The sequence below is a fragment of the Mustelus asterias genome, chromosome 13 (assembly GCF_964213995.1).
Source record: "Mustelus asterias chromosome 13, sMusAst1.hap1.1, whole genome shotgun sequence".
Lineage (NCBI taxonomy): Eukaryota > Metazoa > Chordata > Chondrichthyes > Carcharhiniformes > Triakidae > Mustelus > Mustelus asterias.
The window spans coordinates 23142856-23170316 of record NC_135813.1 but is presented as its reverse complement, the minus strand read 5'-3'; the positions used below and the strand labels follow the sequence as shown (position 1 = coordinate 23170316).

General features: G+C 39.0%; 1 protein-coding gene across 10 annotated transcripts in view; it reads right to left on the bottom strand.

Moving 5' to 3' along the window:
- dennd1a (DENN/MADD domain containing 1A) overlaps positions 1-27461 on the bottom strand; it is a 532879-nt gene that overhangs the window by 65410 nt on the left and 440008 nt on the right. For 6 of the 10 annotated variants that reach the window (XM_078226516.1, XM_078226520.1, XM_078226518.1 and 3 more), the window contains exons 14-19: positions 25532-25633; positions 22228-22315; positions 15087-15127; positions 7855-7926; positions 3442-3498; positions 1748-1879 (exon numbers count right to left, since the gene is read on the bottom strand). In XM_078226516.1, coding sequence (XP_078082642.1) covers positions 1748-1879; positions 3442-3498; positions 7855-7926; positions 15087-15127; positions 22228-22315; positions 25532-25633 — 492 coding nt within the window. Of the gene's footprint in view, positions 1-1747; positions 1880-3441; positions 3499-7854; positions 7927-15086; positions 15128-22224; positions 22316-25531; positions 25634-27461 lie in introns of all 10 variants that reach the window. The other 4 variants (XM_078226515.1, XM_078226519.1, XM_078226517.1 and 1 more) reach the window with 1 other exon arrangement.

Sequence of the window (27461 nt, the reverse complement as noted above, 5' to 3'; positions counted from 1 at the left end):
TGTGCTGTACTGTTCTATGTTCTAGTAATGAGAAGTGATTTTAAGAAAAGAAAAAAAATTAATGCTAGAATTCTGAAATAAAACAGAAAATACCAGAAATATTAATCATGCCAGTCAGTATCTCTAAAAAGAAAATGTGTCAAAGGCTCTATATAAATGCTTATTGTTGCTTCTTCCTGAAAGCTGTCCCAGATAAATTACACCTTTTACTTCAGGTATCATAAAACTCCATTCTTTTTCCGCAGTCGCCTCACAATTAAAACTCTTTCTGGATAATAGGTCACTCTGATCTTGAAATTCCTGTTCTAAGAGTTATTTTTGTGTAGAAAGAGAGAAGTCCCTGTTGAAACTGCAGCACTCTAGTTTAAAACATGACACATATTACCGATAGTCCTAGGAGAATTTTGTCAGCCACTCAAAATCTGTCATCATCAGGTTTTTCCCCATATACTTGCAGTTTCACATACAAACACACAATTTGCCAGAAAATGAAGCAGTCTGCACCCACACACAACAGGACTTGGTCAAAATCACCAAGTGGCAAATAACATTTGCACCACAAAAGCTTCTCATAATGACCGTCTACAACAACGGGGGACTGAGTCGCCTTTTCCTTGACATTACATCGCTGCTCCTTCCACCATCAACATTCTGGTGATCATCATCGAGCAGAAACATAACTGGACCAGTCACATAAATGCTGCAGCCACTACTAAAGATCTGAGTTTAGGGAGTCAGGAGTGATGCAAAACTTTCCACTTGCATGGATGAGAGCAACTATAACAACACTCAAGAAGCCTGGCACCATCAAGGTCAAAGCAGTCAATTTGATTAGCACCCTATCCACTGCCTTGAACACGGTCTTCTTTTCACCACCAGAACACCAAGGCTGCAGTTCGCACTAGCAACAGTAGAAATTAGTCAAGGTTTTTGCAGCAACACCTCCAGAAACCAAAGCCTTCACTACCTAGAAGGACAAAGGCAGCAGGTGCATGGGAACATCATCAACTCCAAGTCACACAATAAGGATATAGTCAGTCCTTCATCATCACTGAGTCAGGTCTTGGAACTCCCTCTCTGACAGCATTGTGGCAGCACCTTGCCCCATGAACTGCAATGATTCAAGATGAAAGCTTACTATTACCTTCTCAAAGGCAAATAGGATTGGGCAATAAATGCTGGATCTTTCCAAGGAGACCCATATCACAAAAATGCATTTTTAAAATATCATTCCTGCTGCAAAATGTTAGCTTCTGATGTAACTGATAATAGTTTGATGTATGCAAATTTTCACTATGAAATCCCACTAGTAGATAATTTAGATTTTGGGTTGTCCATTCCAAACAGCTGCGATGCAGTTATTAAAATTGCATGCTGCAATTCCATGTAAAGCTCATCTCCATTAACACCAACTTCAATGCTTAACTAATAGTGTCATCGGTTCACCATAGCGCAACTGGTTCATAATTCTTACAAGGAACAGAATACCACAAGAAATAAAGGAAGACTAAATGACCAGCTACGGAGTGCTCCTGGCAATTAAATAAGAAAAAAAGCAAAGAGCTCAGCAAAAGGAGGAAAGATTATGCGGAGCGTAATGAAAGGAATCACTTCATTTATGTACAATTAGTCGCCTAAAAAACAGAATGATATGAAGTAAAATGCCACTTTTTGTGATTATATTCCTTACTCTGGTCCTTGCAGCAAGGTCAATTCGGTGCACAGATTGAAGAATTTAACTACGTACCTGTCCAAAGTGCACAGTTATTGGTCGCCGGTCCTCTCGCTGCTTGCCTTCTTTCTTCTCGGACAGTGGGGATGTGATACTCTTCTGATGGATATCCTCTCCTGCCACAGAGTAGCCATTTTCTGCCATTTCCTGCATGGTAGGAAAAAGTGATTTGCATGGCCAGGAACATTCCTGATTAAGGGTAAGGGGTAAAGAGAAGGTACTACGGGAAAAGGCTGTCTAAGCATTATGATGTTAGGAAGACAAAAAAAGTATAAAAAGTCACAGTCAGTGACACATCAATCACTTACTGCAAACAAAGACATAACTGTATTGAACTGTCAGCGTGGAATAGAGAAGAACAATTCATTAATCAATGAGTATCTTCTCTTAAGACATATCAAAAGGGAGGTTGAAAATGTTGGATCAGAAAAAAAATCATACCCACTTTCAGCAAGGTTAGACTGAGGTCGGGATAACTGTTGTAGCTAACTCAATTATAAATGCGAGTCTTGCTGACTTATGTACCACTGATGCCTCATTCTCATCAGCAGTTGGGGGAGACAGCAGAAAAACAGCTCCCGAATGTCTGGAAAGCTGTCAGGGTCAGGGAAATATTAGGGAATGAGATTTATGATTGAACTTAGTTAGATAGCTCACAGGGTCATCTAAGTAAGAGGCCAGCACAGTGGTTAGCACTGCTGCCTCACAGCACCAGAGACCCGGGTTCAATTCCAGCCTCGGGTGGCTGTCTGTTGCACGTTCTCCCCGTGCCAAATAGCCTCCTTCTGCGCTGTAGAGATTTTATGCATTCTGTGGCTTCTAAAGTATATAGGATTTTTAAAGAGCAAGAGCCATTAAAATTGGCCGTATTTTTAAACCAAAATAAGTCGCTCAATGAAAGTGGCATGTGTGTATCTGGACCACTATGGTCAGGCAAAGATTTAACCTCAATATCTAACTCATGTATATGGTGTAAAAGGTCAGCATTTTGGCTACGCTAACATGATGCTTATTATTGCCCAATCTAAACTTCTATTAAACCAGGGAGATGGTTCAGTTCAGAATTTTTGACAGAATTCAGTTGGACAGATTAGGAACTAGAATACAACTTCCACGAAGAAAACATATCGACAAATCTGAGATTATTTTAGCACATTTGGAACTGGGTTAGAACACGACTGCACCTTTGCATCCAGAACATGAGATAACTCGATTTCGTGACAGGACAGAGTCCAAAGTGGAATGAGTTTGAGCAGTTTCAACCTTTTATCAAGTGGACGGTAGTGTACAGGATGGAAACTAACCATAAATCACGAACCGGTGCAGTACTCTCACTCAATCAGAACACGATTCTCCGTGTTGTAATAAATAGAAACATAAAAAAGTTCAGCAGGATGCTCTTTTGAGGCTGAGGTGTAGATTAAGGCCTGTTGCTGGGGCATTAAGTGAGAGCTTTACCCAGCATCTAATTCGTGTTTTAATCATCTGTGTAGATATCAAAGTAAAGCTCAGGTAGAAACAACACAACCTTTTTGGATTAAGAGACCTTGGGCATCTTTCATATTTTTCTAAAAGCCCACTCAGCATTGCCTCTGTTAATGCACTCTCAAGTGTGGTCATAACGCTTCAAACAATTTCATATTGATCAGATAATACATTTATACATTTACTGGTTTGGTACTTAATGCTTGGTAAGAAGAAAAAAGTACCTTTTGCTTCAAACGATTTTTCACCTCCTTTATTCCCATTTTTGCATGATCTTTTGCCTAGTATTGCAGAAAAGAATTCAAGTTAAAACCTCTTCACAGTACTTCATCTGTCTCCAATAGCAACAAAGCTTGCTATTAAGCCATTTCTATTTTTTCTACTTTGGAACAATTAAAGAAGAGAAAATATAATGAACACAAATTCAGAGGGAAAAGTGCAAACTTTAAAATACTGATGGACGTTTCAAGCTTGTCCAGTGATTACTATGAAGTCGGCACTCTATCAAGGTCAAAATTAAAAGCTCTAAAACATTTCTATTCTTTTGATACCAACATTTTTGGTCAAATAAAGGATCAGCTAATACAAAATACTGTGGCTGCTAGAAATTTGAATTAAAAAACAAAAAATGCTGAAAATACAGAATTGGTCAGGCAGCAACTTTACAGACAGAAATAATATTAATATTTCAACTACTAGGAATCCATATCTCCAAGAACTATATGCTTTTTAAAAATTCAAAGGACATTAAATTATTTGGACATGTTCCGGAACTTTTTCCTAAACGGTTACAAGTTCATTTTGGTCTGCGAGCAAGCTGATTTTTCCAAGAGATTACATAACTTCAGCCAAGTGACCAGTGAAACACCTGGGAGGATAGGAGTTATTTTGTTACTTGAGATAATTTTTTTAAAAACCCTCTGTTACCAGGCTACGAGCTCCAGCTGATTGGCTATAAAAAAAAACAACTGGCTTGGGAGAAGTTCTGCTTGAACATGTTTCTTGGACTCAGTGTGTGTCTTGGGATTATTAGGAAAACAAAGCTAGTTTTAAGGGATTTATATTTGTATTGGTAAACATTAGAAATAAAGTTTAATTTTAAGTGTGTTTAATGTAGTGTTTTTGTGCTCGGAAGGGTAGTTAGATTCCCGTTGGACAAAGATGTTTGTATGTGTGGGGGTTGGTTAAGTTCCAACTGTATTTCTATTATGCTTAGAGAGGGCTATGGTATGAAGAATAAATAAGCTTAGAGAAGGATGCTTAGCAACAGGGGGCCACTTTCCAGAGTGAAGGCTTTCCTTTGTTCTTAGTTTTTACTGGAAGCCAGGGGAGTTGGGGCCAGGCCATTGAGGAGTTAACAGCTCTCAACCCTGCCACAAGAAGCTGGACAGAGCAAGGGAACTGCAGAATTGCAAGCTTCTTAATGAACAAGATAAAGTCCAGATAACTAGCGAAGAGGGACAGAAAAAAATATTTCAGATGACTGGAGTTAAATGAACACAAGGTATTGTTCAGAAGAATTAAAGGAAGAGTAAACTAAGCGTTCTGAGTTAAAGAGACAGTAAATGGGAAAGCAGATTTCAGAGGTAGATGAAATGTTTGATGTCATTTTGATAAGAGTCTGGGAATTGAGAGTTAAAGCAATTGTGAACCGTTTGGATAAAAGTCAAGATAAATAAATCCTAAATGGGTTGGTGCAAACTCTAGGACTGGATTCACTGTTAAAAGTGGAGTGTAAGTTTTGGTTTAAAAGTGTCATTTGGAAAACCTGGTCTGAATTTCAGAATGCAAACTGCTAAGGGAAAGCATTGTGAGAGAAGATTTTAAAGAGTGCTTTTGGGAGTGGAGTTTGGAAACTCGCATGTGACAATCATGCGGGGGAATTCTAAGGAGGCAACCACAGACATTCACTGGGATGCAGAACAGAGAGTGTATTTGACCATCATCATCTTGTATTTAAAAGGGCCTTTATGTGTTAATGAGACCACTGCATCTTACAATGTGCTTTATAAATCGTGTTAATCTTAAAATCTGTGTTAAGACAAGGGGGGTATTGTATTATAATTCAATTTTTTCATGTTTAATAGATGTTCTTTTCTTGTTAAAACTAATAGGCAGTCGCCTGACTCTTCCTCCATGCTTCATGGAAAATAATTAAGAGTTATGGACTTTTGAGCCAGGGTTCCTTTCTGGGATCTTCTCACCCAGTTATAACACCAACTGGGATTGTAACAAAAGCAAAATGTGAAGGGAGTTTGCTCCTCTCTTTTTCTGACCCTGCATTATAAAGTCTGCAAAGCTACGACAAGTGGGAGTTAAGAAAGACAATGTTCCACTGAAAATCTTTTGCAAAGGACTTCCAGAAAAATTACTGTGACTCACACAGGAAAACCAAATTGACAGCATCAAGATCTCTTCAAAATTTATCCCTTTTCAAGGGACCATTATTGATCCTGTTTATAGATTGTTCTGTTGAATCTTGTTATATCACTGCAGCAAGTGATACAAATTATGATAAAATTGGTATGCGTCAGAAGTAACAAGTCCTCGGAAATCACAGTGCAAGCTTGCATTATACCTATCAGTTTGATATTGCTACCTGTGTTTTACCATTAGACAATTGAGAATGACTATATGGGCACTGGGGCCCCCATTGAGCTGCTTATTCCCTGAATTAGCTTAGCATTACCATATATATATTTCACCCATCAACATTTGCATCTAATTAGAACTTAAGTTCTGTTTCTAGTCCAAGGATTGAAGCTTTTTGTTATAGAGCATTCTACAGCTAAAAACATTCTTTAGTGGGATATTTCCTCTTTAATTTAACTTCTCCATCTGAATCATTCCTTTTTTGCAGAATATTGTTGACAGATTTAGCCTTGCACCAAACTCTGCAGAGAACTTATTTGTCTTGATCTTTGTTTTGTGTGTGTGTTGGGATTTTAAAAGGGATAAATCATTACATTTCCAGATTACAATTTGCAAACTGTTTAAAAAATAAGCTTTGTTTCATGATCAATCAATTATTCTGCGTTTATTCAAAGAAGTCTGGTTAAAATCTCTTCTACACTGGGTCTAGCAGTCGCGAAGGTAAACAAGTGGCTATTTTGGTGAGTGATTTAAACATTTACACATGGTGCAACTTGTGAAGCAGTGGGGCTAGAGAAACCACGCAATCTTCCTATCCCAGTCGTAGTACAGGTTAATGACTTTTCACCAGAAATAAAAATCCTGCTAAATCTGTTCACAATATCCTACAGAAAAGGACCGATTCAAATGGAGAAATAAAAGTACAATGGAAATATCCCACAGAAGAACATTCTTAGCTAGACAAAGATCTACAATGAAAAGGTTCAGTCCTTGGGCTAGAAACAGAACTAACATTCCAACTATATATATGAAAATGCTAAACTAATTCGGGGTAAGTGACTCACTGTGTCCATCTCGTCTTTCTCAACTGTCTGATGATAAACACAGGTAGCAATATACAAATGATTGGTGCAATGCAAGCTTGCACATTTGCTTCCAGAGACTTATAACTTCTGACACCACATACCAATTTTATATTCTCTTATCACAATCTGTATCACTTGCTGCAGTGACGAAACAACGAGGTTTAACAGACTGATTTGTAAACATGATCAATAATGGTCCTTTGAGACCTTCTATACCTGTGCTTTCCTTTCTTTGTTGGCACCTATAGTCAATTAGATGATCAGTCCTAGTAGATGAAGGAAGTCTATTGGGGGACCTTGGAGGAAGGATTATTGCACTGAACCCAGATGACTATCTAGGAGATACCATTTTGATATTGATGTCAATCAACTTAACAGAATCTTAGCAACAGTTTTCAGTCCATTGTACTTGTAGTGGTTATTTTCTTGGACAATCAATTTGTCGGCTTGAAACATTTCATCTACTTTTCCCTTAAACGTTGTAGTGGCAACAGCTCCTTGTTAATTTTCAGTGCAAAATACATTTTCACATTTTCCTCACTCTATCAGAGAGAGTTTTAACTCGATAACCCCTCATCAATGACTCAACCAGACACAATAATCTTCTCCTTTTCACCCAATCAAAATGCTTCATAATTATTTCAAAAATTATATAAACCTCTTAGCATTGTCTGTTCCAGTGGAAATCTCCCCCCACCCCCATATGCTCACATAAAATGAATTATTCCTTAGCCTCCAATGTTGCTTTAACCCATTCCTCTGATAACGGGTATTTAGAAGATGAAGATTGTAATTCGTAAAGCCTCAGAAGAGAAAGAAAGGCCCCACATAGGCATGGAAGCACAACCGATCATCTTCTGAACCAAATGAAGCTTTATTCTTTTTTCAACCAGGGTTCAATCAGAAAGTAGAGAAGTGTTCCTTGCAAGTGCACTTGTAATTTCAACCCCGAACAACTAAAACATCTGAATATACTGCTGATGAGCTTTTGAAGTCCCCTATAAGACGACCAGCTCTTCACTTACAAACACAGCACTGAAGATAAATATTTCAGCATGATACATCTTATCTTAATGAATATCAGTCTTTTGTACATACGGTCATCGTAAACTGATTTACTTAAATTCACAGAAGCACAAAACTCCATCTTTCGCAACCATGTTAAAATGGCCTACTTACAAACTTGTATACAGTCTTCATCGCAGGATTCGCCTTCGTCTTCATTGTATTTATAATGGCTCCACTTCCTTTCTATTAATACAATGGTGATTAATTCCTTTGCATAACACATTTATAATGTCACAAACCCATTAACATAGCAAACACATTCTCACAATGCTTCAGTCAGAGGATCAAGGCCTTAAATGTTTTTTTAACAAGGACTCTCCAGTAATAACTAGGACAAGTGATTTGGGGCAGTGGCATATCCCTCGACGAATCTGGTGCATTTCCAGACTTAACGTAGCTTGATTTGATGCCTGATTGTAACAATGAAAATGCTAATTTCTGAGCTATAATAAATTGTTTGTTACAGGACGTTAATAACTTTACCAATATGCAATAAAAAGCAGATGGACAGCACTAGAAAATGAAGGGCAATTGACAAGGATTACAGGGATATAGGATTTTTAAAAATGTAGATAATTGGCTGAACTTGTGGCTTGCCTCACCCTCACAAGCTAAAGTAGCACCGTGAAGGATATACACCCGTGAATATTTTCACAACAAAAATATAAAAGAAACACAGCAACAAAAATCAACAAAGGATGTCAAGGCCATGGGGAAGGTGCAGAGAAGATATGCCAAAATAATAACAGTGATGACAGACTTTGGATATGTGGAGACACGAGAGAATCTAGGATTATTTTGCTCAGAGTGAAAAAGGTTACAGAAGAGTTAATAGGGATGTTCAAAATTATGAGGGTATTGATAGAGTAAATGAAGAGAAACCCCGTGCGTAGGTCAGTGACTAGCGGACACAGATTTAAAATATTTGACAAAATATCCAAATGAGAATTTATTTTCATAGAATGCAGTACAGAAGGAGGCCATTTGGCCCATCGAGTCTGTACTGACCACAATCCCACCCAGGCCCCATTCCCGGAAACCCACCCATTTACTCTGCTAATCCCCCTGACACTAGGGTCAATCTAGCATGGCCAATCAACCTAACCCGGACATCTTTGGACACATCTCTTAAGGAGCGAATTGTTATTCGGGTAGCAGTGGAAGGGTGTGTTTCTGAATGGAGGGCTGTGACAAGTGGCGTTCCTCAGGGATCAGTGCTGGGACCTTTGCTGTTTGTAATATATATATATATATATATATATATATATATAAATGATTTGGAAGAAAATGTAACTGGTTTGATTAGTAAGCTTGCGGATGACACAAAGGGGTTGATGGATTTGCGGATAGCGATGAGGACCATCAGAGGATACAGCAGGATATGGATAGGTTGGAGACTTGGGTGGAGAGATGGCAGATGGAGTTTAATCGGGACAAATGTGAGGTAATATATTTTGGAAGGTCTAATAAAGATAGAAAATATACAGTAAATGGCAGAGATAGGCAGAGAGGTCTGAGTGTACAGGTACACAGGTCACTGAAAGTGGCAATGCAGGTGGAGAGGGTAGTCAAGAAGGCATATGGTATGCTTGCTTTCATCAGCCGGGGCACTGAGTTTAAAAATTGGCAAGTCGTGTTACAGCTTTATAGAACCTTAGTTAGGCCGCACTTGGAATATAGTGTTCAATTCTGGTCGCCACACTACCAGAAGGATGTGGAGGCTTTGGAGAGGGTACAGAAAAGATTTACCAGGATGCTGCCTGGCATGGAGGGCATTAGCTACGAGAAGAGGTTGGAGAAACTTGGTTAGTTCTCACTGGAACGACGGAGGTTGAGGGTTAACCTGATAGAAGTCTACAAGATTATGAGGGGCATGGACAGAGTGGATAGTCAGAAGCTTTTTCCCAGGGTGGAAGAGTCAATTACTAGGGGGCATAGGTTTAAGGTGCGAGGGACAAGGTTTAAAGGAGATGTACGAGGCAAGTTTTTTTTACACAGAGGGTGGTGGGTGCCTGGAACTCACTGCCGGGGGAGATTGTGGAAGCAGATATGCCAGTGAGTTTTAAGGGGCGTCTGGACAAATACACGAATAGGATGGGAATAGAGGGATATGGTCGACGGAAGAGTAGGGGGTTTTCGTTCAGTCGGGCAGCATGGTCAGTGCAGGCTTAGAGGGCCAAAGGGCCTGTTCCTGTGCTGTAACTTTCTTTGTTCTTTGTTATGACCTGGAATGCAGTGTCTGAAAGGGGGGTAGAAGCAGCTTCAACAATAGCTATCAGAAGGAATATACAAATGAAAATGAAGATTTGCAGGGCTATGGAGAAAGAACTTGGTAGCGAGCAATGGAATATGACTAATTGAATAGCTTTACCAAAGAGCCAGCACAATGGGCTGGTTGGTTCCTTTTGTGCTGTAAGATTTCACATACAAAAATACATTTGGACTCTCTTCAATAGAAATTGGTTCCTTCAGAATTTTGACAGGACAGGGTAGTCTGTCCCAGTGCAATAGCAGAGAATCTGATGAAGGCCAAGTTATTGAAGATTAACTGTCAAAGCTTTTCTTAATTTTTGTAGTTTAGTATATTTCAATGCTTCTTTTTTTAAGTGTTCCCTTTTCCATCTTTTTAACTATTATTCCTTAACTGTAGAAATCTTGTCTTGATGATGCTTTTTATTTTCCAATACATTCATTCCTCTTTCTGGAATAAATGTGTGTTTCATTTTCTTAGTTTCTTGTGACTCTCCCTTTCTGATTTCTTTCATTTTTTGTGCTACTAGCTGCAGGGTCAAGACTGAAGTCATGAAATGCATGACGCACGAAGAGGTACAGGAGAGTGCAGCAAGGAAAAGGATTCTATTTCTAGAAAGTTGGCAATTGTCTGCTGAAGTCACGGAGATCAGGATGGATGGGAAGGCGGCTAAGTAAAATTAGTGTATTCTGAACTGACAAGGGGCAGTTCTGAGCAGATGAATAGAAAATAGAATAGTCACGGAGAAATGTTCGAAGAAATGAGACATGCAGGAGACTCCAGAAATAAAGGAAGGGGACTTGGGGGGATGGGTGAGGAATGGTGCAGAAAGCCACACTACTGTGTCTTATCCAAATGTGCTGGTGCAAAACTATTACATAAACATAAATTGTTTCAAATTAAATATTAAAAGTGTAGCATAACATTTTGTGATATAACCTTTTAGACATACAAACGTCAGTATATTTATAGTTGTCTGGTTGGCTGTATTGCCGAAAAAAGTTAAATTTTAATCTTGCACTCATCAGGACAATTGCAAGAATACCAACGTTAGGGGAAACAACAGCTTTACTATATAAGAGAGGGCTGGATTGGTTGGCAAGTGTACAAAATAAATATACAGGGGCCTTGTTCTTTGCTGATAGATAGAACATGTGCACCTGTTTCAGCTAAAGAAAGTAAGTGACCATCATTTGCTGGTTCATTCCTTAGGGCAAGCCTTGACCAGAGTCAAGGTACTCGGTTTGAATTTTCAAACAATGCTTGGCAGTTAACTGTCAGTCACCATTAACTGGTGAATTCCCCATGGCAACACCTCCACCAATCAGAGCTGACTACACACGCTTCTCACAATGGTATAAAGTTGTTATTTTTCCAGACATTGGTATTCATGCAATTATCCTGATGAATGCAGAACAAAAAGCTTTGACAAAATGTCTTTTTTCATCAATAATCAGTACATTTGTCAAAAAAGACTTACATAAAATACTTGATATTATAAAACATTAGTTGTTGGAACAGAAATACAGCATCCAAAGTTCAAAACACTAAAATTAATAGCTACATAATCATTTCCTATATACCGCAAAACATTCAACTTCAATTTACAGCTACATCTTAATTTAAAATTTAAATATTCATGTCTTAATATTTCATTCATTTAAACTGATCAAATCTATACTTGTATTGCCCTACTATACTTTTAAAGAGCACTGTTGCCACAATGGTCTTTCCTTAATTTCATGATTTTAAGGTAGCTGGTATAATTTTGCAATTATGCATTATTTCACATCAGAAAAAATAACTTCGTCATTTCCATTAAATATAAATGAAAACATGGGAAGCCCCTTTCAGTGACTTAAAAACTGGAAGAAATTGAAGGTGCATCATATCTTGAAAATTATATTTAGTGGGTTAACAGCTCATGTGCAGTCGGTCAGGGCAGATACATAAAAGAATATAACCGCATTTTAAATTCTATTGTGCCAGCACTGAAACGAAACAGAATCTCGTATTTTTTCAGTGGCAGTCTTGGCCTTGAATTACTGAGAGATTCAAGATTTAAGTTCAACTTGATAAACATTGAGAGTGTCTGCTTTAGATAATGAAATTAAACTGTTTTGTGCTAATGAGGTTTTAATGGAGGTTAGGCCACAGGCACCAGAGTTTGAATGACCTCAAGTTATTGGCGAGTAGAACATGAGGCCAGCCCAGGGTGCTTTAGGATAATCAAGTCTGGAGGTAACAAAGGTTGAATGAGGGTTTTTAGCAGCAGAAGAGTTCAGGTAGGGACACAGTCAGGTGACATTACCAGAGGTGGAAACAGGTGGTCTTGGTGGCAGATGTGCGCTCAGAAGCTCATCTCAGGGTCAAATATGACAACCAGGTTGCGAACAGTCTGGTTCAGTCATGGACAGTTGACAGGGAGAGGGATGGAGCTGGTGGTGAGGGACCAGAGTTTGTGACCGACTCATAGATAATGGTTTGAGTCTCCCAATAGTTAAGTGGAGGCAATTTCTTCTCACGCAATATTGAATGTTGGACAAGCAATCTGACAGTTTCAAAACTGTGAGAGGGTTGCAAGAAATGGTGGTTATCAGCATACATCTAGAAACAGATGTGTTTTCTGATGGTGACACTGAGGTGGAGCATATAGATGATAAATAAGAGGGGTCGAAGGATAGGTCCTTGGGGAACTCCAGAGGTAACTGTGCGGGAACAGGAAGAGAAACCGCTGATGGTAATTCTCTAGCTATGGTTAGATAAGTAAGAATGAAACCAGGCAAATGCAGTCCCACCCAGCTGGATAACAATGGAGAGGGTGGGTGTAATCAACATTGTGAGTGTCTGCTTTAGATAATGAAATTAAACGGTTTTGTGCTAATGAGGTTTTAATGGAGGTTAGGCCACAGGCACCAGAGTTTGAATGACCTCAAGTTATTGGAGGAGGAGGGTGTGATCAACAGCATCAAAAGCTGTAGACAGGTCAAGGAAGATGGGGAGGGTTGGCTTGTCTTACTTATGTACTTGAAGACAATTTATTAAAAAAATTGGAGGAAAACTTAGAGAACAATTCTGTTAAGTGACCCTAAAAAGGGCAATGCTACATATGTAATAAAAAGTACACTCAAATTTCTCAATGCAGTGGGAGACACACTAGTCTCGAGTGTAGCTGTGTGGGGTGGTAGTTGCATCTCCAGTGCAGAAGCAATGCAGAATTGTCTCAGTTCATTATTTTAGCTTTATGTCAACATTGTTAACTGAAACTCTCAAAACTGTGGATTTATCAGGTATTCATACTTTATTTTCAATCTTTATTTTCCAAAACAAGTGCACATATTTGTTCACAGTCCTTCCACAGACTTTGATAAGTGTGGAATATCAGGTTTTTAATTTCCGTGCATTCTTAAATGGGTCAGAGAGAAATGCCCCTTGCATTTATGCTTTCAAGACTAATTCTTGTTCTACTGTTAGTGAGGTAATTAGGCATGTAAAGAATATTCTTTATATTGAACTGAAATAAAGAAAAATCCAAACATGAAATATTTTATGGAATTGAACTGCTTCTGCATAATCCTCCTTTACTCATTTAAACCAATTAGAAACAAAGCTTGCTATTTTTAACTCTTTTGCAGACAGTTCTTCAACATACGACACAAATACTGAACTCAACTGTAAAAGTATGTCTTTAAATGTTTAAGACAGCGGCTTTGCACATACAAGGAACAATTTTAACTCTCCTCTATTGACAGGAACTGAATGGGCAGCAGTTAAAATGGAGCATCTCATCTGTGCTTTTCTCACTGTTGATTTGGGTGGTGAATGAGGCAGGCTCTGGTGGGAATCTAATTGATAAATGTAACTCAGCAGCTCATTATGCACATGGCTGCAATGGAATTGTAACCAGCTCCTGCATGCCCTACAAGGAAGGTCTGGAGCTCTGTTGCCCCCGGATTTGTGCCCCGCCATGAGACCCCCGGAAATATTCTCTCCCCCCCCCCCCCCCCCCCCCAAGCTTACCTAGCTACTCAGGGCCATCTAACTTTCATCTTCCCCCAAGAGTCAAAAACGTCCAAACAGGACAGTAAAATGGAGTTTACTTTCACAAGGACATACTCTGGCAATACAGCTGTCAAATTACTTGAGCTGAAGACGCTTGCTATGCAGTCCTAATACTTCACTTTTACCTGACGAGAAATGCATTAGAACTTTACACTCAAGTTAAAATGCACATGAGAAACTTTACTTAATTTAAAAAAAAACATTTTCAACAAAGTAACATTCCTCTAGCCATAAAATTAACAAAAGTGCTTTCAGTTAGTGTTGTGAGCTGAGAGGCGTGAAATATCCTCTTATCTGTAATTTCTGAACACATCCAAAATCATTTGTTCACATCCTTAAAGGAAGGTCAAGACATTATTCATCTCCATCTACATTATGACAAACAAAACCAGTGGAATAATTGTTTCTACACTATTAAGTTATTTATTTTAAATAGCTGTTGCTTGGAAATAACTGAACATATCAGAAAATGTTAATTTTTTAATTTGAAATATGATTTGAAATCATATTATAAAAGTCAGCTAAACTATGTCCTCATATTGTAAACTCTTCATTTTAAAAAATGGAAATAAATACAAATAGATGATGAACAGGATCATGATTAGCATGTTGGCATTGCTGCAGAAGGAAGATTAGTACTGCAAGTGCCCATTGCGCAAGGTCCAACTATTGTGTCAGAGCACAGACCAGGCAGCTTTTTACAGGGAAGGAGGTTTACTTCCCTGAACCACACAAGCACATTCTAGCAAAGAGCTCAAGAAAGCAGACAGCAAAACCTATGATGAGGACCTGGGAAAATCCAGAAAAATAAAGTACAGCATTAACAATTACGATAGAGAATCGATATCGAGATGCTTTGGGATCTTAGTAGGTATTCTTCAACCATTTCAAGTGCATTAATTTATCCACTATATAGACTTTTGGGGAACACTTCAGGACATATGCAAGGGAAACTGATGTTCAGTTTATCCTTGGACAAGTTTTCCATTTAATAAAGCTTTTATTAGTCTTAATAATAGATTCCACTCACCTTCACTGTGAACAGCCACTGATGGTAAGATTTGTCACTTCCTACATAAAGCAGAAAAGGTGTTTTACTTGGAATGTCATCCTATATCAACAACAATATTCAAGTCAAAGAATTTAATTGTTCATGTTTTTTAAAGCCCACTCAAAAATAGTTGAAAGGAATATTGGTCTTTGACCGGTCTCTTAGATATATCACAAATATGCCATATACTATAGGAACAGTATTTTGTTTTTGTTTGGAGAATTGCAGGATGCAGCCATTTAGTTGGTTTTGAAAGGCTAAAGACAAAGAAAAATGACATACTTGCTTTGATGCCAAATCCAGTTCCACTGAGTTTGCTCATTTACCTAATCAAAATTGGCTGCAAGTTTACACTGGACAGAAAACCAAGTGGCGAAGGATAGTACTGGAGCCATTTACTTAGAGAATGAACATTACAAGCATACACCTCCTAACCCAACCTCAACACACTTTCAGTAACTGTCTATTTATATGTGCTCAAATGCAAACCCAATTAATACCCTACCTTGCAGATAATTGAACACAAGTTATATACAATTAAAGGACATCAAGGGGGAGATATTTGCCTTGAAAGCTCTCTGGAGCAGGTGGTATCACATGGAGCTTATGCTCAGCCTGATATTTAGTTTAATTGAACTAATGTAATTCCATTACTGTGTGATGCAAATTTATATGGGAAAGTCATCTCCATATATGCTTCGTGTTGCAAAATACTGCATTCTTTTCTTTGAGATTTCTACAGTTTTTTTTATTCAAGAGATGTGGGCTTTGCTGGCTAGGCCAGCATTTATTGCCCATCACTAATTGCCATTGAGGTGGTGTTGGTGAGCTGTCTTCATGAATTGCTGCAGTCCATGTGGTACAGGTACACCACTAGTGCTGTTAGGGAGGGAGTTCCAGGATGTTGATCCAATGACAGTAAAGGAATGGCAATATATTTCCAAGTCTGGATGGCGTGTGGCTTGGTGAGGAGCTTCCAGATGGTGATGTTCCCATTTATCTGCTGCCCTGGTCTTTCTAGATGGTTGTTGTCATGGGTTTAGCAGGTACTGTCTAAGGAGCCTCACTGAGTTCCTGCATTGCATCTTGTAGATGGGGCACACTACTGCTACTGCGCATTGGTGGTGAAGGGAGTGAATGTTGGTAGATAAGGTGCCAATCCAGCAGGCTGCTTTGTCCTGGATGGTGTCAAGCTCCTTGGGTGTTGTTGGAGCTGTACTCATCCAGGCAAGGAGAGAGTATTCCATCATACTCCTGACTTGTGGCTTGTAGACTGTGGACAGACTTTGGGAAGTAAGAAAGTGAGTTACCCACCACAGGATTCCTAGCCTCTGACCCACTCTTGTTGCCACAGTATTAATATGATCAGTCCAGTTAAGTTTCTGGTCAATAGTAACTCCCAAGATGTTGATAGTGTGGGATTTAGCGATGGTAATGCCACTGAATGTCGGGAAATTTGTCAGCTCAAGCCTGGACGTATATTCAGGTCTTGCTGCATTTGGACATGGACTGCTTCAGTATGTGAGGAGGTGTGAATGGTACTGAACATTGTACAATCATCAATGAACATCCCCAATTTTGATCTTATTATGGAAGGAAGGTCACTGATATAGCAGCTCAAGATGGTTGGGCCTAGGACACTGCTCTGAGAAACTTCTGCAGTGATGTCCTGGAACTGAGATGACTGACTTCCAACAGCCACAACCATATTCCTTTGTGCTAGGTATGACAGCAACCAGGAGAAAGTTTCCCCCGATTCCCATTGACTCCAGTTATATTTAGGAGTCCTTGGTGCCATACTCTGTCAAATGCAGCCTTGATGTCAAAGCAGTCACTCTCACCTCACCTCTGGAGTTCAGCTCTTTTGTCCATGTTTGAACCAAGGCTGTAATGAGGTCAGAAACTGAGTGACCCTGGTGGAACCCAAGCTTAGCACCAATGAACAAGTTACTGTTAAGCAAGTGCCATTCAATAGTACGGTTATTGATCCCTTCCATCACTTTGTTGATGATTGAGAGTAGACTGATGGGATGGTAATGGGCTAGCTTGGATTTGTCCTGCTTTTTGTGCGCAGGACATACATTTTCCACGTTGCTGGTTAGATGCCAGTGCTGTAGCTGCACTGGAACAGCTTGGCTATGGACAGAGCAAGTTTTGGGGCACAAGTCCTCAGTACTATTGTTGTCAGAGCCCATAGCCTTTTCCGTATTCAATGTCTTCAATGGTATCTGGATCTCACGTGGAGTAAATTGAATTGGCTGAAGGCTAACATCTGTGATGCTTTGGACCTCCTGAGGAGACCAAGATAAATCATCCACTCAGTACTCCTGGCTAAAGATTGTAGCAAATGTTTCAGCCTTATCTTTAACACTGATGTACTGGGCTCCTCCATCGCTTAGGATAGGGATATTTGTGGAGCCTTCTCCTCCAGTGAGTTGTTTAATTGTTCACCTCCATTTATAGCTGGATGTAGCAGGACTGCAGAGCTTTGATCTGATTGATTGGTTGTAGAATCTATCACTTGCTGTTTAGCACGCAAGTAGTCCTGTGTTGTAGCTTCACCACATTGACACCTCATTCTTAGTTATACCTGGTACTGCTCCTGGAATTTCCTCCAGCACTCTCCATTGAACCAGGGTTGATCCTCAGGCTTGGTGGTAATGGGAGAGTGAAGGATATGCTGGGCCATAAAGTTACAGATTGTGGCTGAGATCAATTCACTGATACTGACGGTCTACAGCATCTCATTGATGTCCAGCCTTGAGTTACCAGATCTGTTCAAAATCTATCCCATTTAGCACAGCGGTAGTGCCTCACAACACAATAGAGGATATCCTCAATGTGAAGACAGGACTTTGTCTCCACAAAGACAGTGTGGTGGTCATTCCTACTGATAGTCACGGACAGATGCATCTCAAGCAGGTAGGTTGGTGAGGATGAGGTCAAGTATGTTTTTCCCTCTTGTTAGTTCCCTCACCACCTGCCGCAGACCCAGTCTAGCAACTGTGTCCTGTAGGACTCGACCACCTTGGTCAGTCATGGTGGTACAAAGCCACTGTTGCTCATACAGTTTAAATTCCCCCCTCCCAGAGTACATTCTGCATCTTTGTCACCCTCAGTGCTTCCTGCAAGCAGTATTCAATATGGAGGAATACGGATTCATCAGCTGAGGGGGAACTGCCACCACTGCTGTGTCTGTCCTGCTGGTGGGGGAGGACATACCCAGGGCCGATGGTGTGTGAGACATTGTCTGTAAGGTATGATTCCATGACGATGGCTATGTCAGGCTTTTGCTTGGCTAATCTGAGGGACATCTCTCTCAATTTTGTGACAAGCCCCCAGATGTTATTTAGGAAGACTTTGCAGGGTTGACAGGGCTGAGTTTGCCGCTGTCATTACTAGTGTCTAGTTTGATGCTGGGCATTCCATTTGGTTTCATATCTTTGAGACTTTTTAGTGGTTTGATACAATGAGAAGCATGCTAGGCCACTTCAGAGGACATTTAAGAGTCAACCACGTTGCTGTGAGTCCGGAGTCAAATGTAGGCCGCACCAGGTAAAGATGACAAATTTCCCTCCCTACAAGACATTAGTGAATCAGATGGGTTTTAGGTATAAGATGTCAGCCACCTTGCTTACCTGGGTTGCGAGGAAGCAGAAGTAAATAAATCTTAGACAAAATGAGAAAGAAAGAAGAAAAGTGGTGCTGCTGTTATGTTGGTATAATGCAAGTTAAAGGGTGTCATTGATGGACAGCCAATGGCCATTTACCAATGTCATCCTACTGTGAAACAAGCTAGATTGCCACTCTGCTCTGGTCCTTCTGGACCTCCGAACCAGGCCACTTGATAAATGCGGAGTGCACTTTTTTCTAGAGTCTTTCCCTCGTAGTGCAGGAAGGTCAGGGGAAGGCATTATCTGCACTTTTTAACAGCACTAGCTATTGTAGGCTGGTAAGTTTAAATGTCTTTTTGACAAGACAGAGTGATAAGGTAAGTGTCTGTGCAGGATAGGGTGAGTTGGGGTGGCCAGGGTGTGGGGCTAATCAGGGGGGTGGTGGGGGAGAGTCGGGCTGGGGGGGGAGGGGGGGGGGGGGTCGGGGGCTGAATGGGGGGTGGGTGATGGTCGGGGGGTGGGGGATAATTGGGGAGTCAGGGGATTATTAGCATAATTGTCCAGGAGTTAGAACTTGCTATAATCCCTCTAACTTTTCTTGAATTACTTTTCTGCTAAATGAGATGGAACCATCTGAAGTCTCAGCTTTAAATCAGAGTTTAGGAGGGCTTCAGAGATAGGGTAATTGCCCAGTAGAAGTTGAAACTACCCAGACAATTCCCACATAGCAAGTGCATCGAGCATATCTTCCAGGTTACCTCCAGGGTCTGATCATCTAGAGACTAAAAGATCTGGGCCAACGTGAACATTAATCAATCAGTCCGCAGAAAAACAAATACAATGCCTCTGCATTTACACGGTCACAAAATCAGGAAGGATACATTCTGTTCACTTCTTTCCATGTGCATCCCCCTTAATTCTTGCATTAAGAGCACAATCAGATAAGTCTTTGGATTCTCCAAGCTGACATGAAGAATCATGAAAAAAAATTACAAAGTGGAGGGAAAAGGAGGAATAGGAAAAGACAGAACAAAAATTATTGTATCCTGTTTTCGTGATTCTGTTCACATTCCTCTTTGCTTCTGTCCCCTTTTCTTCTTTCTATTGTAACAATGTCCCTTTCACACGTACACCTTATTGTTAGGCAGTTCCTGTCCATCTTGATATTGTACCTTTCATGTAGACCTTGCTAAGAGATTGTCCTTTCGCTTTCACAATTTATTGGTCTGTGATCCTTTATTTTTGCAACAGAACTATAATGTAATCATAGTTATGCTGAAGTTAATATTCCAGTCAGTGGAAATAAATAACCACTGCTGTACTGTGCATAAAATACTAAATGCATATAACTAATGTATCTGAACAGTCAAATACATACTGATATACACCAGCACAACTCCAAGGTGGTAATTTCGGAATCTGCTAATGCTAAAAATTGAATATTGAAATTAAATCTTAATGTTTGGACATAATATGAAATCATATAAAATGTCTCATTTTAAAATGATGTAGGGAAGAAAATCAATAAAGATGTCTTATCTCTTTCATTTTGATCATGGGTCTCGTTCTTGCACATGCTGTGTGCTATCTCATTCTTTGTTCTTTTTTTGAACATTCTGCTTTCATTTCTGCGTTTTTGAATGTTCTTGTTCTGTTCTAGTCACTTTTTCTCCTGTTATTTTAATTTTGTTGACCCCAGTTCTGAACCTGCACTCGGGCTTTTTGTAATTGTTTTCCCTTTGTTTCTGTCTAGCTTTGTTTAGCAGCAATTTCTTTCCAGCTATCGTGGCAGTAATTGTTTGTCCTGCATCTTTCTTCATTGATTCATTGACAACCTTGGCGTGATATTATTCAATACAGCCTTCCTAAAAGTTGGAGATTTTATTATCACTAAGTTATTTTTCTAATGCTAGGGCACAATTCAAAATTGAAATGTAAGGCAAAGGCCTTTCATAAAGTAATTTAATTACATTGAGTATGTCACTAAAGTAAACTTTAGTTCTGCACACATTAACAACAATCCAGCTGGAAGGGATAAAGGTAGGACAAAAAAAATTAAAAACAATAATGAAAGAATTAAAATGTGAAACAGCCAGATTAGTATGCTCATTTTTATTCATCGCATCAACTTTTTGATGAGTCTATTTTATGGTTTAGGATGTAAATAATTAGTCATGTGCTTCTAAAATATGGACTTTGTCTAATGGTGAAGTGAGATTCATTGCTTTTGAAAGGTCAGAGAGAGCAATGAGAAACTCTTTGAGCCCAGAATTCACCTGCTTTTACACATGTTAGCACCAGCAGACATGCATTGTGAAATAACACATACCAACAAATTCATTTTGCTCAAAGTTAAAGAGTTCCAAAGTTTAGAAGTAAAATTCCTTTTTTTAGCTTTTAAATTGATCTGCATTAAATGAAACTTAATCTTTGTGCAAGTTGGATACTTGCTTTGAGAAGCATTAAATGCCTGTCTCCATAAATGCTTCCCCCTTCAGGAGCTTTAAGATGTGATTTTAAAAATGGCTATAATTGTTAGTCGCTGGTATCAGAAATACTACTTTCATCCACCTTAATTAACAATAGCTGTAGTTTTATATCTTATAGACTGTCACCTAGAATTGGAAAACAAATTTTAATTTAAAATAAACTCTATTTTTAAATTAAGCTTTCTTAACAAGTTCCAGTTCTTCATCATGAGGTTGTTCATCAGATAATTAAATCGGAAACTTTTTTCTGACAAAAAAATAAATGCAATTGTTATGGAAATCAAAATGATAAAGAACATGCAAGACCTACTGTGTTATCCCCCAGTATTCCTTTCAAGCATATTTTCTTGATACTTTTTCATGAGTTGGGTGGCCTCCTAATTACAGATGTTGTTTGAGGCACAGGATAGAATAAAACACCCTGTTGCCCAGCCTTGTCTCCCATTTCTCTCTATCTGAGCCTCAATAAAAGCTCCAATCTGATCATTTGTTTTTAAATTGACATTACACAGATGCATTTCATACAAGAATATTGAAAAAGTGCGGCATATTCCTTTATCACATATTCTCAACGCCTCTTTTAATACACTAAAAACTAAAAGACTGATAAATTTCAAAATCGAAGTGAGGACCTCTGTTTTTTGCCATGTTGCGCTACATCCATTAGAAAACAGAAGCACATTTTAATCTGACTATGAGAACAAGCTCATAGTCCTCATAAATCAATAAAAATATGAATTTGTATCTACATGATATTCACCATTATAAGCTGATCTACACTATGCCCAAAGGGGATACAGGGAGCAAAGATGGTGTCAAATGTAAGTAACCAAAGTAAGAAACGTCATCATTTAGTAGTGTCATATCACAAACTCGATTTTGCTTCCCAAAAGAGAGCCATAGTTTGGCTTGAGTCAAGGCCAACAAACTGGCACATGTTCTTAATTCTGAGGCCTAAATATCAGCAAAAACAATCTTTTTCAGCTTCACTATATCTGCTCAGTAAGGCCTTACCACCTGCATATTCGCCATTGTTTATCTCCTCTTCAAACACGTCACTAAATCCTTCCCCAGAATTCAAGAGATCGAGTCGACCATCAATGAACTGAAAAATAAAATATGTTTTTGAGAAAACAACTGTTCAAATGTGAGATGTTCTCATAAAGCAAGATATTGGAGAAAACACAGTATTTACAATTCTTGTGCTGTCAAAACACCATTAAATAGGCATGAGCTAATTAAAAGAATCTGTAAATCAGATAGAAATGAATTGACTATTACAGCAAATGTTACACTTCTGTTCGGAAGTTAACATATACGGTCGAATAAAGAGATGCAATTTAGGGACAGGGAGTTCTTTATTGAGTGAAATCCTCCAATTCATTATACCTTGTCAGTGTCCTAGGCCCAATCATATTCAACTGCTTCTTCAATGGCCTTCTTTCAATCATGAAATCAGAAGTGGGGGAGTTTGCCAATGATTGCACAATGTTCAGCACCATTCGTAACTTCTCAGATATTGAAGCAGACTGTTTCCATGTGCAGCAAGACCTCAACAACATTCAGGCTTGGCCTGAAGTATCAAGTAACTTTGCACCACACGTGCCAAGCAATGACCATCTCCAACAAGAGGGAATCTAATAATCTCCCCTTGACATTCAATGGCATTCCCATTACTGAATGACTCACCATCAACATCCTAGGGGTTATCACTGACCAGAAACTGAAGTGGACCTGCCACTTAAATACTTTGGCTACAAGAACAGGTCAGAGGCTAAGAATTCTGCGGTGCGTAACTCACTGCCTACCATCTATTAGCCACAAGTCAGAGCGTAATGGAATATTCTCAAATTGCCTGGATGAATGCAGCTCCAGCAACACTCAAGAAGCTTGACACCATCCAGGATAAAGCAACCTGCTTGATTGGCACCCCACTCACCACCTTAAACATTTACTCCCTTCACCATCAATGTAGCAGTGTGTACCATCTAAAAGATACACAGCAGCTACTCATCAAGGCTCCTTCGACAGCACCTTCCAAACCTTTAACCTTAACCATCCAGAAGGCCAAAGGCAGCAGATGCATGGGAACACCATCACCTGCAAGTTCCCCTTCAAGTCACACACAATCCTGTCTTGGAACTATATCACTGTTCCTTCTTGTCGCTAGGTCAAAATCCGAGAACTCCTTCCCGAACAGCATTGTAGATGTACCTACTCCACATGGATTGCAGCAGTTCAAGAAGGCAGCTCACCACCACTTTCTCAAGGGCAATTAGGGATGGGCAATAAATGCTGACCTGGTCGGTGAGGCCCACATCCCGTGAACGAACGAATATTTAAAAAATGAATCAACAATGTGGACTTAGTTACTTTCTACCTCATTTCCACAATAATTTCTTAGGACACAGAAAAAAGCAAATGACTATTTTGACAAGGATGAAATACATTTATCAATGAGAGCAATGAAAATTGCAAATCTCTTTGTGGCAAAGAGGAACAGAATTCTGCACGTTTCAAGTATTAGGAAACAGCTAGACAAAGAGATAACTATCCATAGGATAAATTGCCAAAATAATGACAGGCATTATTTATGTGCAGCTGAATAATGGGGTTTTGAGTAGGAATCATATGCAGTCAGTCCATTGTGACTTGTGAAGAAAATGTGGAACATTACCATCATTGTCTTAAAATGAGCCAGAGTACAGGGTGGGGAATTCTATCCCAAACTCATTGAAGCATACAAAACTCTTACATGGTTGACAGGGTCGATGAAGGAAGGATGTTTTCCCTGGTTGGGGATTCCAGGTTCAGGGGACACAATCCTAGAATAGGAGGTAAGCCATTTCGGACGGAGATGAGGAAGAAGATTAATTTTTCAAATTCGCTACCTCAGAGGGCTGTGCAGATCAGTCATTGCATATGTGAAAGACAGAGATTGATAGATTTCTAGATATTAAAAATATAAGGGATATTGGGATAATGCGGGAAAATGGCATTGAAGTAGATCAGTCATGATCTAGTTGAATGGCAAATAGGCTTGAGGAATCGAATTTCGTAAAATTTCTGTTGGCTGAACCTTGCCTAAATGACTTGAGTGATAATACTCAATAATAAATTAGAATAGCGGCATTCCCTTTGTGTAGTTCTCTTTTCATTTCTCTTCAGTAAAATGGGACTGTACTGTACAAACAATCCAATTCATCTGCCAATACTTCAAAATGAGCCTGTGCATAAATGTTATCTCACTTAAAGAGATAGCTTCCAAGGAAAACGTTAAACTCTTGGTCCATAAAGCCTGCTTTTCGGAAGAAAATTTGGACAATCCCTATGCAGCTTGTTAAACCACTCACACTGCTGTTCGCAAGCAAAAATGATAACCACATATAACATTCCAGCTAGTATATAGGTAGAACTCAGCTTTCAAATCAATTCCACACTATTCAAGATGAGGTTTTCTTAAAATCTATAACTGAATATTTTAATCTACCTTCTATAATTTTATTATTTCCTCTACTCAGAAGGGAAAGACAGTAAAAACTGGGAAATAAAAATACTTGTCTAAACTGCTTTTTTCCTTCTGAATGACTAATATTTGGCTGATTTTCTTTGCGGTTCCTTTGTCTTGCCAAGGGTTGGGTGCAATGTTGCATCCGTTGGTTCTACTGTAAACAGTCCTTACTGCCTCCTGATAGCCCATGGTTGTGCATCCTTGATGTTGCTCTTGGTCTTTCTTGGATCCTTTTACCATTGATGTAGCCTTCAAGCAGTGTTCTGTATATGAAGCCTTATCAGATGGTCAAAATAACTGAATTTCCAGTTCATGATGATGTCCATCATGCCGCTTCTGGATTTCATTCTCCCCAGGACATTCTGATTGTTGACTCTCCTTTTCCAAGCTATTCTAAGCATTCTTTTGTATGCTCACATTGCAAAAGGTTTTGGGTCTTTTGATCATTTGCTTGTCTACAGCCCAGGTTTCACAATCATAAAGAAGTATTGAACAGACAAAACATTTGAGTAAACGTTTTCTTCCACACATGCTTATTCTCTATGTCGTCTGAATCTTTGTTGAAAGCACCTCTTGCTAGTTCAATTCTTCTGATAACTTCAGTGTTACATTTAGCAATTTCCATAATGATTGCTTTTAAGCCACTGTTTACTGTTGGAATTTTATATGGAGAATAACTTAATTTTAGTCAATCTCAGTGAAAAATTACCCTTTCGTGGCTCAACTTGCATTTAAGTTTTCAATACATTGGAAAACAGTGAGGGTGGAGTGTGCTGCCAACCATCCCAAATGGTGACATTAACCTCTTACCTGTTTGAAGAGCTGCAGTTGAATGGCATTTTGCAGGAACAGTCTCATGGCACTGGAACGGTGTGAAACAAAAACATCTTCATTGAAAGTTATGGGTTCCTCCTGGAAACAATGGCAATATTATAATGTTAAGTGCTGGAGTTCATTGGGCTGTTATACAGATATCAAATAACAAACACACTATCGAACTTCACCCATATGATTCAAGGGTGGTCAAGAGAAAATGGATGTTTCCTATAATGAATCTGCTTTAATTCAAAATCAGGGGTGCACAGAAAATGAGTCACGGTTTCAAACATTGCTATTTATTGTTATTTCTTGTGAACTTCATCCTGTCTATATATCCTTCAAATAAACAAAGTCATTATTTGAGGTTCAATTATAGAATTTGGAGTTAATTTCTGCAATGTCCTCCATATTACCTGAGACAACACCCTCAGGCTTACCTGAAGTATCAATGTAATATTTGAAATGGTTCATTATTGGAGACAGAGTGTGGCGACTAGGGGATTTTCACAGTAACTTCATTATCGTGTTAATGTAAGCCGACTTGTAATAAATAAACTTTAAAACAATTAAGTACCCAGAACATTTCTCAACCATTGAAGTACAATTTCAAGATATTGCTTATGAATGGGATGAATGGATGTTCTGTCATTCATTTTGCATTTTCTCTATTCCAACACATGAATATGAACTAATATCAAGAATAACATTCCCATGACTTTAAATAATTACTACTTTTGTTCATATATTTCATGACATACCCAAAATATGGCTGGAGACATGAAAGCATATTACAAGGTTGAGTTTAATGTATAAAGCAGGAGACTTGATGGCAGGCATTTCTTCAACTTGCAGAAACAGTGGTTGAACTGATATTCATTACCATGGAGTTTTATGAACAAAGTTAATTGGGCAACGCTTCGCATGACATTTTGTCCTATTTTTAGAATTTAATTTTGGAACGAATGTTAAAGAGGATTTCTAGAAAATGCTAAATCGGTATTACTGATCAACTTCTAGAGTATAACACAGGTGAATAATACACAGTAGTCCAACAATTACTGCAGGAGTGTATGTCTGTGCAATGTAACAGGGTGCAGGCAGCCACGGTTGCTGACTATTCACACCCTCTTATCACGGGAACAGAGCTATAATTAAGGAAATGACGCCCATACTTCTATCATTAGATCACAGAGCCCAACTATGCCGTCACATTGTCAATTTAAAAGGAAAATGACAAAGACTAGGGACATTCAATAACATAGGTCAGAAATGACTTTGCACTGAATAAAAAATAAATAAATACTATTTTAAACACCACAAATGTAGCTTCATCATTTACATAAATTGTCACTGGGTTAACAAACTTCCTCTGTGGAACATTGTCAACTAGAAATATCTAATCAGCATGATGGTCATCACCTCCAAAACAATACCATCGGAATTTATAAACTGCAAAGCAGTTCACCTCTGAGATGATCATTTCCTTTTTACAGTTAACTTTTCAGACCTCTGGTCTGCTATCTTCAACACATTAGCAGAATCAGTGTTCTGAGTGATGTGCGGCTGATTTTAATCTTGCTGCATCTTATTTTTGCCTGCTTGATTTTTTTTCTGAAGATAGCGATTACCCTGAAGGAATTAAATTACATTCAGTAAATACCACCACCAATTTTCAGTGAATTCATACATTATAATTTTAATAAATGGGTATTGGCAACTGTGAACTTTCTCTCTGATAATTCCAGCTTGAATATTGTGTCGCACAGGGAAGGTTATGTGGTATAGCACTGAATTAATGAATAGTGGCAATTTCTCCCTCACCTGCATGGTCATCCAGCTGTTGCCCACTCCTTTTCTCCATTCACACGTCACCCTTAGCAACACTACCTGCAGCCATCGGATTAGTTTATACATAGACGCC